This window comes from Elephantulus edwardii, unplaced genomic scaffold, assembly GCF_000299155.1.
Source record: "Elephantulus edwardii isolate Elephantulus edwardi_28Jun2011 unplaced genomic scaffold, EleEdw1.0 scaffold00113, whole genome shotgun sequence".
NCBI lineage: Eukaryota > Metazoa > Chordata > Mammalia > Macroscelidea > Macroscelididae > Elephantulus > Elephantulus edwardii.
The window spans coordinates 8,006,362-8,023,931 of NW_006399863.1; the positions used below are offsets into that span (position 1 = coordinate 8,006,362).

At 41.5% G+C, this 17,570-nt stretch overlaps 1 protein-coding gene across 1 annotated transcript in view; it reads left to right on the forward strand.

Annotated features, from left to right (window-relative positions):
• ACTR8 (ARP8 actin-related protein 8 homolog (yeast)) overlaps positions 1 to 15,824 on the forward strand; it is a 17,962-nt gene extending 2,138 nt beyond the window's left edge. The window contains exons 2-13 of the mRNA XM_006892224.1: positions 2,917 to 3,087; positions 5,701 to 5,811; positions 6,334 to 6,438; positions 6,713 to 6,886; positions 7,415 to 7,508; positions 7,734 to 7,866; positions 9,629 to 9,782; positions 10,829 to 10,924; positions 12,040 to 12,180; positions 13,411 to 13,675; positions 14,643 to 14,806; positions 15,528 to 15,824. Coding sequence (XP_006892286.1) covers positions 2,917 to 3,087; positions 5,701 to 5,811; positions 6,334 to 6,438; positions 6,713 to 6,886; positions 7,415 to 7,508; positions 7,734 to 7,866; positions 9,629 to 9,782; positions 10,829 to 10,924; positions 12,040 to 12,180; positions 13,411 to 13,675; positions 14,643 to 14,806; positions 15,528 to 15,671 — 1,752 coding nt within the window. The 3' untranslated portion in view covers positions 15,672 to 15,824. The remainder of the gene's footprint in view (positions 1 to 2,916; positions 3,088 to 5,700; positions 5,812 to 6,333; positions 6,439 to 6,712; positions 6,887 to 7,414; positions 7,509 to 7,733; positions 7,867 to 9,628; positions 9,783 to 10,828; positions 10,925 to 12,039; positions 12,181 to 13,410; positions 13,676 to 14,642; positions 14,807 to 15,527) is intronic.
• The last annotated feature ends 1,746 nt before the right edge of the window (positions 15,825 to 17,570 follow it).

Genomic DNA, 17,570 nt, shown 5'->3' on the forward strand with positions numbered 1-17,570 from the left:
CCCTTTGAAGTCTTTTGTTCAGTTATTTAACTTCCTGATTTCTTCCTTTTGTTTTGGCTTCTTGGCGTTCTAGTGTAATATTCAGTCTTTTCTGATATCTGTCTCGGTCTTTTCTTCTTTCTCTGTCTTAGTAATGACCATTTGCATTCTTCATGGATAATATTCTCAGTATCATCCCACAGCTCACCTAGTCTTCATTCATTAGGGTTCAAGACCTCAACCTGCTCTTGAGATGGTACACCTGGTTTAAGTTTTCTCAATTACTTGCTATGTATAGGAGAGCTGGATAATGACTAAGAATGACAGAAAAAGAATCGATGCTTTTGAGTTGTGGTGCTGGAGAAGAATATTAAACATACCATAGGCCACCAAGAGAACAAATTGATCTGTCCTGGAGAGGGTGAAATCACGTTGCTTCTTGAAGAAGCAAGGATTGTGAAGCTTCGTCTTACATGTTGGTCATGTTGCCCAGATGGCCAGTCCTTGGAGAAGGACATCATACTTGGAAGGGTAGAGGGTCTGCACAGGAGAGGAAGACTCTAGGTTAAGATGGAGTGAGACGGTAACTGGGGTAATGGGGGCAGATGTGTCAGAGACAGTGAGATTGGCTCAAGATAGGGCAGGGTTCAGAGCTGTGCTATGAATGGAATCTACTTGGAAGCATATAACAACTACAGTGTATACATTTATGTATGTAATATATATGTTTGTGTATATTAAAACTTTTTTGCAAATCAACAAAGATCACTCTGGTAGTAAACTGGTTAAATACCCCATACAGATCACAAAATAAATAAAGAAGTATTAAGTGCTTAGATTTTCCTGTTGAATGTGTCTTAATTTCATCACCAGTAGATGGAGTAAGATAGCATCTATCTTACTGGGTGCAGCTGTTACTGTACCATGGAGAAGCTATAAAATAGACACAGTGCCAAACACGAAATAGATCGCCAAGGAGGCTAATACTCTTGTATGGATCTCAATTTTTCTTCCATGTGATTAAGTGAGGCACTGCTAGATAAACTGTAAGGACCAGCTCCAACTGGAGATGGGTGACAGATACAAAGAATGGTGGATCAGTGCAGAGAGCATAAAGAGGTCTTGGGTGTGCACACCAGTTACCTCCCAAGTCCTGGTGGTCGGACACTGTTTCTCTGGGGACATGGAACTAGGCTGAGATCAGAGAATAACTAGCAGTTAGTCAGGGAAGGGGAAAAGCTCAGGAGAGAGAATAACTTGGAAGAGACCTAGGGACAAGACAGATGTGAAGTTTTGGAAGTACACAGTAGATCGGGAGATGTCTGGAATTGAGGAAGAGGGGAGAGCAAGAAATGCAACTGGGATTTTAAGGGAGGATCTTATCATGAGGTCAGAGTTTGAATTGTCATGAAGGCAGTGGGCCCTTGGAAGATTTCTGCTAAGAGCTAGTCTTCATGGAAGGCCAGGCTTACTGTGGCCAGGTGCTGAGCTACTTAGTTATTTCATTCACCCTGTAACTATGAGGAAATGACACAATCTGAATTAGAAGCCAGATCTGGGGTACAAGAGCCTAGTCCCTTAACCACTAGAGAGCAACATTTCTGGTTTTTTCATATCCTCTGTGGCAGCTATCATGAGGCCTGGTAGTGAAAAGGCTAAGTTCTGAGTTGCTTGCTAAAAGGTTGGTTGTTCAAACCCACCAGTTACTCTGCAAGAGAGAGATGTGGTGCACTTTACAGCCTCTGTAACCCTAGAGAGTGGATTTACTCTGTCTTTAGGGTTGCTATGAGTAGCAAGTGATTCGAGGCAGTTGGTGAGTTGTCACTTGAATTTTATTTGTATATGTTTTTCTGAATCTTGAGCAGTAATAGGCAAAAAATAATATATGCCTTTGTCATCCAACAAATAGATGTGCCAAGTGTTCAGTATGAGTTATGAGTAAGACAGAAGCAGGCCCTTCTCACATGAAGTTTGTTGCGAAGGCAGAGAACAAATGTGCCAGGAAAGAGAAGCGATGCTATGAAGTTATATTGCTAGGGAACCTCTTCTAGTGGCATTTAACTTTAGAACTGAAGTAAGGAATAAGATTTAGCTCTGAGATAGAGCATTGGAGGGAAAGGGAATAGCCTTTGTGAAGGGCCAGAAATCTGCATGGAGGCTAGCTCTGGTGCCCTAGTGGCAAGAAGCTGCACTGCAACCACAGAGATGCACAGTTCAAATCCACCAGATGCTCTGCTGAAGGAGAAGGAACAATCTCCTTCTGTACCAGTCAGGTCCGATTTGACGGTACACACATAAAAAATAATAATTAAAAAAATTTTTTTTAATTAAAAAAAATGAATTTAAAAAAAAAGAAATCTGCATGGAAGATACAGGATCAAAAGAAATCTGGATTGGGAGATTAAAGAGACTGAAAGAAAAGTGCATAACAAGTAATCGAAACACCAGGGCTTGACAAAGTCTTTAAACTGACATCATTGCTCCTTAACACCTTGGGGAAGTTCTTCTGGGAAGATTTACCCAATGCATTAAGAAATAATAATTCTCTCTTCCTATTAATTTCTTCCTTGAAAAGTTCCTTCTTGGAAAGAGTTTTGATAGGGACTTACTCCTTCCTGGTCACCAGAGTGCCTTGCATAAAAAACTCAATAATTATGTATTGATTTGCCTTTGAAGATTTTTATTTCATTCATTTACAAAAGTATTTCTTCAGAATCTAGGATTCTGAGATCTCAAATGAATTGTATTTAGACAAGAGAGCAAGCATTGCCTGAATACGTTTCAAAGAATAGTCTTCATCAAATTATTTTGATTTGCCTTCTATAGTCATTAAAAGAAACTTAATTTTTTTTTTCCGCTTAGTTTGTCATCTGTATGTTATTTAACTTGACACTTGCTTATCATAGACTAAAGTCATACTCTGTTTTATATTTGCAGCAAATCCAGAGCAACTTCATCGTTGTCATTCATCCGGGTTCAACAACGTTGAGGATTGGTCGAGCCACAGACACCCTTCCTGCCAGCATTCCTCACATCATTGCACGAAGACACAAACAACAAGGGCAGCCCTTGTACAAGGACAACTGGCTGCTACGGGAAGGACTGAATGTAAGTGAAAAATGGAAGGCCTGCATGAAAACCCTAAGGTTTTTGTTCTCTAGGAGGCATTAGAGACTCAATTATAGCTAGTATTCTTGAGTAAAGAGCTTCATAGCTTTATTAGATTTTAAAAGAATAACATTACTCAAAATTACAAAATTCCACTTCTCATCTGTGCTACTTGTTGTTCTTATGTGCAGTCGAGTCACCTGCAACTCATAGTGACCTAAACCCTACACCCTGCTCTGTCCTGTGCCAATCTTACTGTCTCTGACACACCTATCCCCAGTCACTGAATCAGTCCACCTCATTGAGGGTCTTCCTCTCCTGCACTGACCCTCCACCCTCCCAAGCATGACATCCCCTTCCTTGCAACATGTCGAAAGTATGTCAAAGTTTCAGAATCCTTGCCTCCAAGGACTAGCCTAGTTTTGCCATCTCTAGGATAACTCTGTTTCCTTAGCAGTCCATGGTATATTCAATACTCTTCTCCAGCACCTTAAGGCACTAGTAAGAAAAAAAAAATCCTGACTATTTTGTACATTAACATCAGGCAGTTATAATCTGTCTGGCAGTAACAAGTACAGTGGTATGAAGCAAGAATAGCACTGATGTTTTGTTTAATAGATCAGTTTGTCTGGGATGTGATGCTCAGTGGTCTGGCAATTGTGTAATAATGCTGTCATTGTCTATTTTTGTGATTTAACGTAGTTATCTTCCATTTTTGCTTAACACTAATTTTTACATAACAGCCTAATCTTTGGAACCTAACTGTGACAGTAAAATGAGTAGTGGCTATGTAAGAATTTAAACTAATTCTCTCTTTGTATCTTACAATTCTACCCTAGCGTTTAAAACTCAGGTATAAAACTCAGAACATTTCTACAGAGATACTTAGGAATGTATTTATGATATTAAAATCGTTCAAATACCTGTGGACTAAACAAATGAGGGGAAATGTCATGGGTACAAAATAGTAAGTGTGAGGATTACATAAATATGTGGAAGAGCCTCTAAGAAATATTTTATAAATACAAAGAATTAGAATTGACTCATTGGCAATTAGCAGTCTGCTGTAATTGTTGTTGTTAAATGTATTGAATTGAGTATGACTCCTGGCAGCCTTAGGAACAATGGATCTGAACTCTGTCTTATGCTTTGCCAGCCTTTTCATTCTTGACACTTTGAGTCCATTGCAGCAGACACTGTAACAGTCCATCTTGTTGAGAATATGACTCTCGTTTTCTGACCCTCCATCTTTCCAAGCATGATGTCCTTTTCTAAGGAATAACATATTCAAAATATGTGAGATGAAGCATCACCATGTCTGCCTCCAAGGAACATTCTGATTGCACTTTCTCTAAGACATTTCTGTTTATTCTTTTGGCAGTCCATGGCATATTCAGCAGTCTTCTCCAGCATCACTACTCAAATGCATGGATTCTTCTGTCATCATTCATTGAGTTTATTCTCCTTATTCATTGGGAGCTTTGGTAGCCTGGTGGTAAGGAGCCACAATGCAAATCCAAAGGCACACGATTTGAATCAGCCAGCTTCTCCGTGGGAGGAGGATGGACAGCCTCCTCTCATGCGATTTACTGCCTCTGAAAACCCACTAGAGGGTCAACTATGGGTTAGTTCCACCTTGACGGTACCCAACAACAGCTTACAGAAGACAGCCTTCAAAATGGGTTGCATCTCAACATCAAGAAAACAAAAATCTTCACCACTGGACCCATGGGTGGCAACATCATGATAGATGGAGAAAAAGACTGAACTTGTCAAGATTGTTCTTTTACTTGGATCCACAGTCAACACTGATGGCATCAGCAGTCAAGAAATCACACGTCAAAAGAGCCAAGATGTCAGTTTAAAAACTAAGGTGTATCTGTTAGAAGCCATTACATTTTGGTTGCTTCTTGTTTATCTGAGAAGTTGGACAACAAATAAGTCTAAATAAAGAACTGATGATTTGTGGTCTTGTGGGTTTTTTTGTGTGTGTGTGTGTGTGTGTGTGTGTGTGTGAGTGTACCATCAAATCAGATCTGACTGGTACAGGAGGAGATTGCCCCTCCTTTCCTGGCAGAGCATCTGGTGGATTCAAACTGTGTGCCTCTGGGATTGTAGTTGCAGCTCCTTGCCACTAGGCCACCGGAGCTCCCCTGATTTGTGGTCTTGGTAAAGACTACTGAATATCCCACAGACTGAAAGAATAAGCAAATCTATCTTGGAGAAGGTGCAGCCCCAGTACTCTTTGGAGACAAGGATAGTGAAACGTCATCTCACATCCTTGGGGCATGTTGCCAGGATGAACCAGTCCTTGGGAAGAGATATCATGCTGGGAAGGTTAGAAGGTCAGCAAAGAGAGGTCATCCTCAATGAGATGGATGACACGTTGACTACAACACTGGATTTGAATGAGGAAGATGATACCAGTGGTGCAGGATAAGGCAAGGCTCAGATCTGTTGTTCTTAGGGTTGCTGTGAGTCTTAATAGACCTGACAGCTCCTAATAACAGTTTATTGACACGGGAGCATTTTCTGCCCATAGATTAAATTAGTAACTTGTCAGAATACTTGCTCTTTTTTACAAATCATTCATCTTATGTTCTTTCTTCCCAGAAACCTGAGAGTAATGAACAAAGACAGAATGGGCTTAAAATGGTGGATCAAGCCATCTGGTCTAAAAAGATGTCAAATGGTACAAGACGGATTCCTGTGATCCCTGAACAGGTTGGGTCTCCACACTTGCTTCATCCATTCTTTAATCGCTTCTATTAAAATGCCATTCATGTGTTCTCCTTTTGTCATTATGAAATGCAGAGTGCAGTTTCCTTTAAAAAGTAAGAAAACACATTCATAGCACCTACAGAACTCCTGAATCAGTGTCACAGATACCTTGGCAAATCAGATCATTGATAAGGGATTCATTAAAATGATGTGACAGAAGTATCAAACCTCTTCTGATTTCATGGAGAAGGGAGGAAACACCCTCAGCAGCCCAAAGCTGAGTCCTGTGAGGATGAGTCAGACATACAAGTTGACCGTTAGAGGTGTTGAAAGTCAGGGAGGGAAGAAAAATAATCAAGAATATAGAAAATAACAAGAATCTTTTTTGCAGACAGTTAACATGTTACCAAATATCTTTGTGATTAAAATTTACCATTATATCTGGTTGGGTCAGGAAGCAAAGGGAAGTATTATTATGCTTTTCTCCTTTTTTTCTTGCATAAATAAATTGTGCTTTATTTTCAGGCACGCTCCTACAACAACCAGATGAGACCTGCAATTTTAGATCACTGTTCTGGAAATAAGTGGACAAACACATCTCATCATCCCGAGTATTTGGTAGGAGAAGAGGTAAGAGATTTCTTTACAATGAAATCATAGAAGAGAAACTTGAGGTTAGGGTTTATTTACTTTACCACCTAGTTCTGTTTTTTCCTGGTATTTCCTGTAGGACTTGGAGAACCAGACGCTCACACTGGCTCCTGAAATGTTAGGTTCTTCTCTCTGAACGTTAAGAATATGAAGTAAATGCCAATGATAATTTCTGACCTTAGATTTTTGGTTATGAATTTAAATAACCCAAGAGAAAAGGTTTGACCATGTACCCCATCCTTTTTTTTTTTAGGCCTTGTATGTTAATCCTTTGGACTGTTATAATATTCACTGGCCCATTAGAAGAGGTCAGTTAAATATTCACCCAGGTCCTGGGGGCTCCCTGACCGCTGTTCTGGCCGATATTGAAGTAATATGGTCTCATGCAATACAAAAATACTTGGAAATCCCACTGAAAGATTTAAAGGTAAGCTACAATTCTCAGTCACTTGAATTATGTGATAATCTTGGTTTAACAGCACACATTGCTAACTTCTTCATAATATATCATCCTTGAAATATTCTTGGCTTAACATGTTAGGGAGTTAGGGATATCTTTTCTCTTTCAGTTAGTTCTAGTTGGGTGTTTTCTCTTTTTCTGCTCATTCCTTTGTGTGTGTACATGTGTGTCTCTGTCTGTCTGTCTTTTGCTCTGTGGTACTCAAGTGGGGCCAAGCAAAAGTATAAGAAATTTCTGTTTATGCTTTCTCTCTGATTATTCAGACACATGAGTTGTCCTTTCATTTCTTAATTTTTAAATGATTCAAAGTTAAACACAGTTTTTTTTCCTGTTCATTCCTAAAATCTAATAGGTAGCAGAGGGAGAAAAGCTTTTATTCTAAGCCTTTAATCACAGCAGCTACTCTGAGAAAATCTCTGAATAAAAATCTAGTGAAATTTGTTTGACTGAAATGGAGTGTTCATCCCTTTTCACTCTTCCCCTCCCCTTCTTTAGTATTATAGGTGTATCTTGTTAATTCCAGATATTTATAATAAACAGCATGTGAAAGAATTAGTGAATATGATCCTGATGAAGATGGGCTTTTCAGGTATGTTACACACCACTGAAACCTGCTTTAAATGCATTTTGCTTTTTTCTTCAAATGACAGAGTTAAACAAATTCTTGATTTTTTTCAGTGCTTACTCTAGGGGGGTGGGTGCAATCTGCTCAGACCCTTGCCTAGAGAACCTGCCTTCCTGATGCTAGTTGATCCTCTGCTTTAAGGACCTTTGCTTCTCCCAGCTGATTGGCCTTTGGCGTTTTGTGTCGTAGGGATTGTGGTCCATCAGGAGTCAGTGTGTGCCACCTTCGGTAGTGGCTTAAGCAGCACGTGCATTGTCGATGTTGGCGACCAGAAGACAAGCGTGTGCTGTGTAGAAGACGGGGTCTCTCATCGCAACACTCGGTGAGGAAGGAGCTTGGGGCGGGGGTGGTTCTCATACCCTCTCCCCTTGCAGGCTGTCCAACTCTAAAGGATCACAAGGGAGAACAGAATGATACCCAAGTGATTATAGTCACAGAACCATTGCACAGGGAGCCAGCATGATTGTGAGAACATCCGTTTTCACGGGCCTCACTGAACAAATGGGGTACTCTGCCCATTGGAACAACTCTGACAGTCCCAGAATGCACTCTGTGAAAGCATACGTGGGCTTTGCCTCCCACTGTGGTCTGGCATGCAAGTGCCAGCCATACACTCAGAGCATAGCTTTGTTTAGGTAAAAATAGATTTTTTTTTAGAAGTCTGAATTCAATAACTAGTGTTTTCAATATTTGCTTTTCTTGTCATGATGGCATTTATTGAGTGACAAGTGACTTCATGATCACTGATTGACTCCCTTTATGTCATCACAGATAGAAAAGTAAGTAAACTAGTTAACAGAGATAGGTATGCCACTTGCCCTTTCTGAAGGGAGCGTAGCATAGATGAGCACACTCTGATACTACATGGAAGGGATCTCTGCAGCATTCTGTGCTCCTGGGATGTTTTCATCCTATTCTCTATGTTAGGTAGTCTGTGTCTCCAGGTATGTATAAAACAAATCTTAAGGGTGACTCCATCTATGGGAAAGTTGGTCACCCACATTTCACCCCTAATCACAATGCATTGTGAAACCCCACATGAGTTTTTTTTGTACATTCATTGTATAGGTTATCTAATACCATTATATAGGTTATCTAATACCATTAGAGAGGGGAGCTTTGGTGGCCTAGTGGCAAGATGCTGCCCTGCAGTCCCAAAGGCATCAGTTCGAGGCCATCAGTCACTCCACAGGAGGATGAGCAATCTCTTCCCGTGTGATTGACTGCCTCTGAAATCCCACCAGAGGGTCAGCTGTGGGTCAGCTCCGACTCTACAATACACAACAACAATAAACAATACCATTAGGGAGTTCTGATGGCTTAGAGGAAAGGAATTGTGCTGCCAGCCCAAAGGCACACAGTTTGAATCACTAGCTTCTCTGTAGGAGAAAGATGGACAGCAGTCTCCTCCCATGCAGTTTAACTGCCTCTGAAAACCTGCCGGAGGGTCAGCTGTGAGTCAGTTCTGGCTTGACAACACACAACAACAACAACGTCATTGGTTCTCATGTTGTGGAGAAACGCTAAACCTAGTTCTTGTACCACTAAAATAGCCTTAACACTGGTTTTTTTAGCTGTGGAGATGTTCAGTTAGTGAGTAGAGAGGTCCCTCTAAGCTCAGCATCTGCCTGCTTTAGCATGTAGCGAACATGTATTGACTTGGAAATACACTGAATTGAATAGTGAATATTCTGTTTCTTATATCCTTTTTGTAAACACCATAATCCCTTTTAAGTGTCCCACACCTATCCATTCTGCTCTTTGAATTTTTTTTTATTTATTTTTATTTTACTATCTTTTTTGTGTGTACGGTCAAATCAGATCTGAATGGTACAGGAGGAGATTGCCCCTCCTTCTCAAGCAGAGCATCTGGTGGATTTGAACCACATGCCTCTGGGATTGCAGTGTAGCTTCTTTCCACTAGCCCACCAGAGCTCCCTTGCTCTTTGAATTTTTAATCTCTTCCTACAACAAACGTTTCTTGAAATCCACTGTGTTTCATCATGTGTAATTGAATTCTGGAAATACCCTTTCTAACCTCACAACCAACAGATCAGGCATCTGCCCTTTTCTCTTAACTCTAGGCTCTGTCTGGCATATGGGGGATCTGATGTGTCACGATGTTTCTACTGGCTAATGCAGCGAGCTGGGTTCCCATACAGAGAATGCCAGTTGACCAATAAAATGGATTGCCTTCTTCTCCAGCACCTTAAAGAAACTTTTTGTCATTTAGATCAGGTAGGAGCAAAATCACTATTGCTCATTATTTGTGTTTTCTTTTTAGTTTGTCTGGAATTTTTTTGGTCTCATTTTTGTATTATTTGTGTTTTCAAGAAAAATTTCAGATACTTAAAAGTTACTTAAAATTTTAACAGTGTTCTCTTACCACTATGAGGATGTGTCTCAGACTCAGGAAAACACGGCTTATTATTTTGGGAAAGAGTTTAGCAGATTTCTCGCCTTTTAAGTCTGACCTTTCAAGTAAAGGATGACGATAAGCCTTTAGGAATAATGATAATTACAGTTAAAAACATAGATGCAAACATTTACTAAAAAAGCATAATTGAGAACATATTTTGTAATTATTTGGTCAGCCTGTCATTGCTAAATACAGATTGCTACATTTTTATAAGGGAGCTTGGGTGGCTTAGTGGTAAGGACTTGTGCTGCCAGTACAAAGGTACATAGTTCAAATACACCAGCTGCTCCATGCTCCTCCCATGAAGTTTACTGTCGCTAAAAACCCGCCAAAGCGTCACTTAAGGATTGGTTCTGACTCAATGGTACATAACAACATTTTTATAGGTAGGTAGTTCCAACTCAATGGCACATAACAACAATAAACCTATTTATACTTTTTATTTGGACATTTAAATAAATCTTTTTCAATAACAATTCTGAAAAAAAAAACCAACAAGAAAACATGCAAAGACTTGTAATGTTTCCCAGTTATTGAAAGAAATTTGCTTATTGTTTTGGGTGATTATATTAGTATCTATTTATATTGAAGGAAAGAAACACTGAAGTTGACATTTTCAGAAACAAAAAAGGAAGTAAGATATAAGTGTACTTTTGTGTTTTTAAGTTACTTGTGGTGGAAAATTGTGGGCCAGCTTTGAGAAGGCTGAGGTGAGATTTAGAGGGAAGTAAGGCTTACTTAAGTGTAATTTACAGTGTCTGTATGGTGAGATTTAGAGGGAAGTAAGGCTTACTTAAGTGTAATTTACAGTGTCTGTCTGTATGGACCTTTACTGTTTCACTGACTGCATCTTTCCTGGAATCAGGACATCTCTGGGCTTCAGGACCATGAATTTCAAATTCGACATCCAGATTCTCCTGCCCTCCTTTACCAGTTTCGCTTAGGAGACGAGAAGCTCCAGGTAATGCTGGGAATGAAGTTCATGAGTAGAGAAAAGGCAGTCTGGGTTCAGTAAAACCAGTAGAATATGCTGGAACCCTCTAAACTATCATCTGAGTAACTCAGACAGTATTGATCTTAACAGCCAAGGACCATCTTTTAATTAGCCACCAGATGATTAGATCTTAGTCAGAGTAGAGAAACCTGTAATCAGGAAATTGTAAAATAGATTGCTAGGCATTGATTTTACATTTGCATTGAGGTTCTTACACTTGGTGTCATATTGCCTGTTTGGTTGACTGAGTGTGCAGACATACCTCAGAGGTACTGTGGGCTCAGTTCCTGACCACCACAATAGAGGAAGAATGCAGTCAAGTTTGTCATGGATTTTTTTTGGGGGCTTCCCAATGCATATAGTTCATGACGTGCTGAACTAATAATCCAAAGGTCAGTGGTTCTAATCCACTGCTTGTACCACAGGAGAAGATGAGCAGTCTCTTCCCATAAAGATTAACACCCCCAGAAACCCAGTGGAGGGTTGCTGTGAATCGGGATCGGCTTGGCAGCAGTGGCTTGGTTTGGTTTTCATGCACTGAAGGCCTCTGTTTGCATGATGCTGTAATACATTAAGCATGCTCTGGGGGTGTAGTCCATAGGGAGTTGTGCTGCTCACTCAAAAGCAGAGCCTCTGGCAGTTCTAATCCACCAGCGCACGCTCGGGACCGTACAGCCTCCAAAACCCAATGGTGGGTCTGCTATGAGCTGATTCTGATTTGATGGCAATGAGTTTACAGTCTTGCTTTGCTTTGTTTTGGTTTCTTGAGCATTATGAAGGAGTTTAAAATATGTTGAGAATTATCAAAATGGAAAAGAATGGCCTAGTTAGAGAAATTTGCCTGACACTAAAGTTGCCACAGACATCAATTTGTAATAAATGCAGTATCTAAAGCATAAGAAGGTAGGGTACCCCTGTATCTGCTGGTCGAGTAAGCACCAAAGATACATCCTACTCTCTAAAAGGAATGCAGCCTGATTTTACTGACAGGTCCTGACCATTTAGAAAAACAAAATTTAGTGGGTCCATTTTCTCAGAAGGCTGTATCTTTTGTTGATGACTCTTTACCCCTCTGTGTACAGGCTCCAATGGCTTTATTCTACCCTGCAACTTTTGGAATTGTTGGTCAGAAAATGACAACGTTACAGCATCGGTCTCAGGGCGACCCTGAGGATCCTCATGACGAACACTACCTGCTGGCCACGCAGAGCAAACAAGAACAGGTGTGCAGCCTCGTAGGATGTGAGGGGGTGCCCATCAGGAGGTGTCTGCTCATAATTACGGGGCAATTGTAATGTGTGTGTGTCTTATAGTATACATACAGTGATAAAACGCTCAGTGAAATGGATTCACATCTCCACTACGGATGTTATATGTTTATTCAGCAATTCATTGACTTTTCAGGGTAATATTGTGCACTTTGGAATTTTACTTCCTTGGAGACACTTCCATTTGGTGTATATGAATTAGTTCTCTTGCACACTTGTGAATATAGACAGTCCCTGGGTTAGCATCTGACTTGCAGATAACCTCTGTTCTTTAATGTCATGTACATTTGCTTTCACTGTGAAACAACAAACTCTCTATCACTGTCACTTGCACCTGCTGCACTTTCACATGTAGCTTTTAAATCATTGAAAAAACATCAAGCTTTTCACTAAGATCAGCGAACCAAGAACTGTTTTTACATATAAGTTCCGAAAGACACTGGAACAGATCTTGTAACTAAGGAACTGTCTGTATTTATCCAGAATAATTAATTTTTGTAAAATCTCATGTATTTTCTAACTATAATGTGAAAGGAGTGTGGCTTAAGCAAAAAGCTGAATTCCTTTGTCCCTGAAATAGGATGTTTGGAGCAAGGGTGCACATTTAAGCTCTTAACAGCTAATGAGACAGCAGCAGTTCATGAGAGAGGAGTGAAGAGGATTGTTGACTCTTCCCAGTGTTGGTTCCTATTCCAGAGACAAACATAAGGTGGTTAGATGTGTTGTCAAAAGGAGGCGTCCCTGATAGTCTGTGAATTGTCAGTCCCTGACAGCCTGTGAGTTCCACTAAAATACTCTTAAAGATTTCGTTACCAGGAGGGACAATCATATACTCACATTCTTATTTAAAATCCAACCAGTGTTGTTATTTTATGTACTGTCGAGTTGGAATCACACCATAGCTGACCCTTCCGGGGGTTTTCAAAGGTGTTAAACCCTATCCTGCTCACCCGTCCTGGCTTAGTGACTGTCCGTGCACCATAATCTTTGAATTCCACCTTTTAGTTGTAAGAGATCTGGCATAAATGCTGGATGGTGCTTATATACTGTGATTTATTTCCTCTCTACACCACAGTGACAGGCTTTCTTTATAATAATGGGCTGAGAGAGTCAGGTTTTGGTAGAGAATATGCACAGAATTCAGTCCAGTCATCTATTTACTTGAGTCTTTTGATTGCTTTAAAGTCTGCAAAAGCTACTGCTGACCGCAAGTCTGCATCCAAGCCCATTGGATTTGAAGGGGATATTCGTGGCCAATCCTCTGATCTTCCAGAAAGACTTCATTCCCAGGAGGTCGACCTGGGACCGTCCCAGGGAGACTGCCTGATGGCTGGCAACGATTCTGAGGAGACCCTCACTGCACTGATGTCCCGCAAGACGGCCATCTCACTGTTTGAAGGAAAAGCCCTGGGCCTGGATAAAGCCATCCTTCATAGCATAGACTGCTGTTGTAAGCATATTTGGGGAGACCAGGCATTAGAAATGAAATTAATTGCTTCAAGTTAGGGTATAGGTATGCACGATAGCATATTCACTGAAAACCATCAGCATTTACCGTGTGCTTTATCAGGTGTTGGGAATGCAGATGTGAGGAAATCAGATGGCTCCTGCCTTCGTTTTGCATATAGCCTTGTTGTGTTGCTGCTGTTGTTGTGTACCACTGAGTCAGAATAGACCCAGTGGGGTCTGATGCTCCAGTGGGTTTTCTGAAGCAATTGTGTGGGAGAAGAAGGACCATCTTTCTCCCACAGAGCAGCTGATGGATTTGAACTGCGTGCCTTTGGGATTGCAGTGCAGCTTCTTACCACTGGGCCAACAGAACTCCCTATAGCTTTGGTGCAGAAGACCAGGATAAGTCACATAATTATGCATGTGATATTAAAACTGGCAGGTGCTACTGAGTAAAACAAAATTGTGAGAACATCTAATTAAAAGATTTGAGTAGAGATTTTTACTAACTGGAGAGAGGAAGGAGAATGTGGGATCCAGAAATGCCACAGGAAGAGATTTAAGTGGGTGGGTCAGGGCCAGCCACTCACAGATGGATACGGCCTTCCAAGCAGAGGAATAAGGCTGAGAGGGACAGTGTGGTGGGTGTGAAGGCCAGAGTGGCCAGCTGTAGAGAGCTGAAGGAAGCAGACGGGGCAGTCTTGATGAGTCATGGCACATTGGATGCCACAGGCCTCATTAAAGCCCTAAGCCTTAATCCTCTTTGTAGTGAGAGCTGGTGGGGAGGGAGGTCAGCACCATGCTCACATTTGCGCTTTGCGAGGTTACTCTGGCTGCAGTGCTGAGGACGGGTTGGAGGCAGATCCTGGAGAAGACTGTTGTGGGTGTACACACAAGGACGGTGAGGATTTAGCTGGCAGCGGGTGGACATGGAGAAAATGATGGCAGGCTCATCACTGTCTTTTCAGCATCTGACGACACAAAGAAGAAGATGTACAGCTCCATCCTGGTAGTGGGAGGTGGCTTGATGTTTCATAAAGCGCAAGAATTTCTACAGCACAGAATCCTCAACAAAATGCCACCTTCATTCAGGAGAATTATTGAAAATGTCGATGTGATTACAAGGCCTAAGGTGGGTTGTTTCATAATGCAAGTCGGACTGAATGCAAATGAAAATCCTGGGTGGTGGGCTTTTGTCTAGGAAGTCTTGAGGGCTTGGGCAGGTGAGAAAATTGAGCAGCTCTCAGATATCCAGTGGATGACGTGGAGTAGGGGGTGGTAGCCCTGCTGTGTGCTCCAGGCTGCATGCTCAGCTTCTGCTTTTGTCAAAACACCTGGTGGATCTACCAGATGACTGTGTCTCACACACTGTCAACTACGTCAGCTCCATTCTTCTCTCTTCCATATTTAAGATCTGTTGCTGGTCTCTGGACCACATGATCTTTAAGGTCCTTTTTGACTTGCACTCTCTGTCTGGTTTTTAAAAAGAAACTTTAACTTGGGAATTTGGGAACAGATTGCCTGTATTTTACTAAATCTCAGGAACATGATTCTTGGGGGAATATTCTTTCTTGAGAGAGGGATTATGTGGATCTGTCTGCCACTCAGACTTCAAAATAAGCCATTTTCTTGTATACCTTCTTACCTATAGGCCCAAGTATTTGTGGAATAATTATCAAAGCAGCATCTTCAATAATAGCAATTACAAAATTTTTTCTCATTTGAAACAGAATTGTGTGGTTTGGTAGTCTTGTGTCAGGCAAGTTGAAAATGCGGCTTGTATCAGGCCTCTGCTATTACGTGGGCGTTTTGAACCGGCTGCTTATGTTGACGTACTCTCCTATCCCCCTTAGGACATGGATCCCCGGCTGATCGCATGGAAAGGGGGGGCAGTGCTGGCCTGTTTGGACACGACACAGGAACTGTGGATTTACCAGCGAGAATGGCAGCGCTTTGGTGTCCGCATGTTACGAGAGCGAGCTGCTTTCGTGTGGTGAGATGGCGAGGAAAAGTCTCCGTAGAAAACAAAATACCAGCCTCCTGGTGTAAGAGACTCTCTAAGGATATACATAGTAATTTATTAGCCTGGCTGCTTAAGCTTTATGGGAAAGACACTCATTTCCCCTTCATATTGAGGACCTGACCTCAGTATGACTTTCTGAGACGTTTCGTACTCAGGATGATGGGGAATAAATGCAAACCTGCTCTTCGTTTGTACATTTGCCTGCCCCTTTCTCAGGATCGCACAAGCTCGCCAGTGATGCCACATGTTGCTGTTTGAACAGAACGCATGTGTTGACGTCATTATTTCTAATGGCACTAGGAGGAGTCTGGCTCGTGGCCTTGCATCACACAAAGAGCCCTTTGGCTCTGCTGTTTCCCCCTCACCTAGTGACAGCGTAGTCCAGAGTTGCACATATGTGTATAAATGTACACGTAACATGACTCCTGTACATTCTAAGTGGGGGAAAAAACCTTTTTTCTTTCCTTTTCATTCTGTGGGGGACAGGAAAAGATTAGGATCGATGAGTGTTCAATTTCCCGAGGCAGAGATTTAAGGCTACACAGGCTTTTGCCACCTGACACACTAGGGTGGCTTGGGGCAAAAGAAACATTGACCAAAACAAGAAAAGCCAAAAAAGTGAGTCTTGTTTCCCTCCTAAACCAAAATGGAAATGATTTAGGTGTAATATAGAGTTAACTTGTGTGGTACAAACAAGTTGACTAAGCTATAATTATTATTAACGTCATTGTTAAGCCCCCCCCCAAAGAGTTCCTTTACTTGAAGAAGTAAACCGTTTGAGAGTTCCTTGTGTTTAGTGGCAGGAGAAAGGTGAGGCAGTCTGCTTCTGAAACTATTAACGGCCTCGGAAGCCCCTTGGGGCAGTTCCACTCTGTCCTACAGAGTTGTAATGAGAATCAGCTCAGTGCAGTGGATGTTTTGGGGTTTGTGTTCCATATGACCAGTTAACTGCAAACAACAAACTGAAGCAAAATCTAGAAACACAGATGCTGCAAAAGGAGAAGGCATAGTCCTGAGTCAGGAGCCAGCCAGTGCGCAGAGCCTGAAGATAGGAGGGGTCAGGGGCATCTGCTATGTTCCGCCATGCTTGATGTTACATGTCCGCTTCCACCAGCTCACGGGAAAAGACAAAAGCAAAAATGGAGGTAAGGATGGACTTTAAGATGGTCAGAAATCTTAGGACAAGGAGAAAAGCTGGCACTGCACCATTTAATATATGAGAGTCCTGCATGCTTTCTCAGGAGATTAGGAACAGAGTCCACCAGTGTGACAAAAGTGGCCTACTGGCAAGAAGCTGCACTGCAAACCCAAAGGCACTAGGTTCAAGGCCATCAGTTGCTCAATGGGAGATGGGTGGGCAATCTCCTTCTTAACTGCCTCTGAAAACCCACTGGAGGGTCAGCTCGGGGTCCGTTTTGACTCTATGGTACACAACAAAAATATAATTTATAGAGCTCTGGTGACTTAGTGGTAAGGAATTACACTGCCAATCCAAAGGTATGTGGTTCGAATCTACTGGTTGCTTTGTGGGAGGAGGATAGGTAATCTCTTCCTGTGTGATTTACTGCCTCTGTAAACCCACTGGAGGGTCAGCTATGGGTCAGTTCTGACGACTCTACACAACACCACCACCACCATTTTGGATATGTGCCTTCAATTTAAAAATGATACATTTTATGTTTTGTTCTTTGTAAAATAAATTTATACAAGATTGATTTTGTTTCTGGACTGATTGAACATAACTTACTATTGGCTCTCTATATCTCAAAGCACATTTCTGTAGTACCTTCTCACCTCATAGCCCATCACCCTTGTAACTGGTAGATATTTACTGGTAGAAGGTTGGGTTCTGGTTCAGGTTTAGCATTAGTCC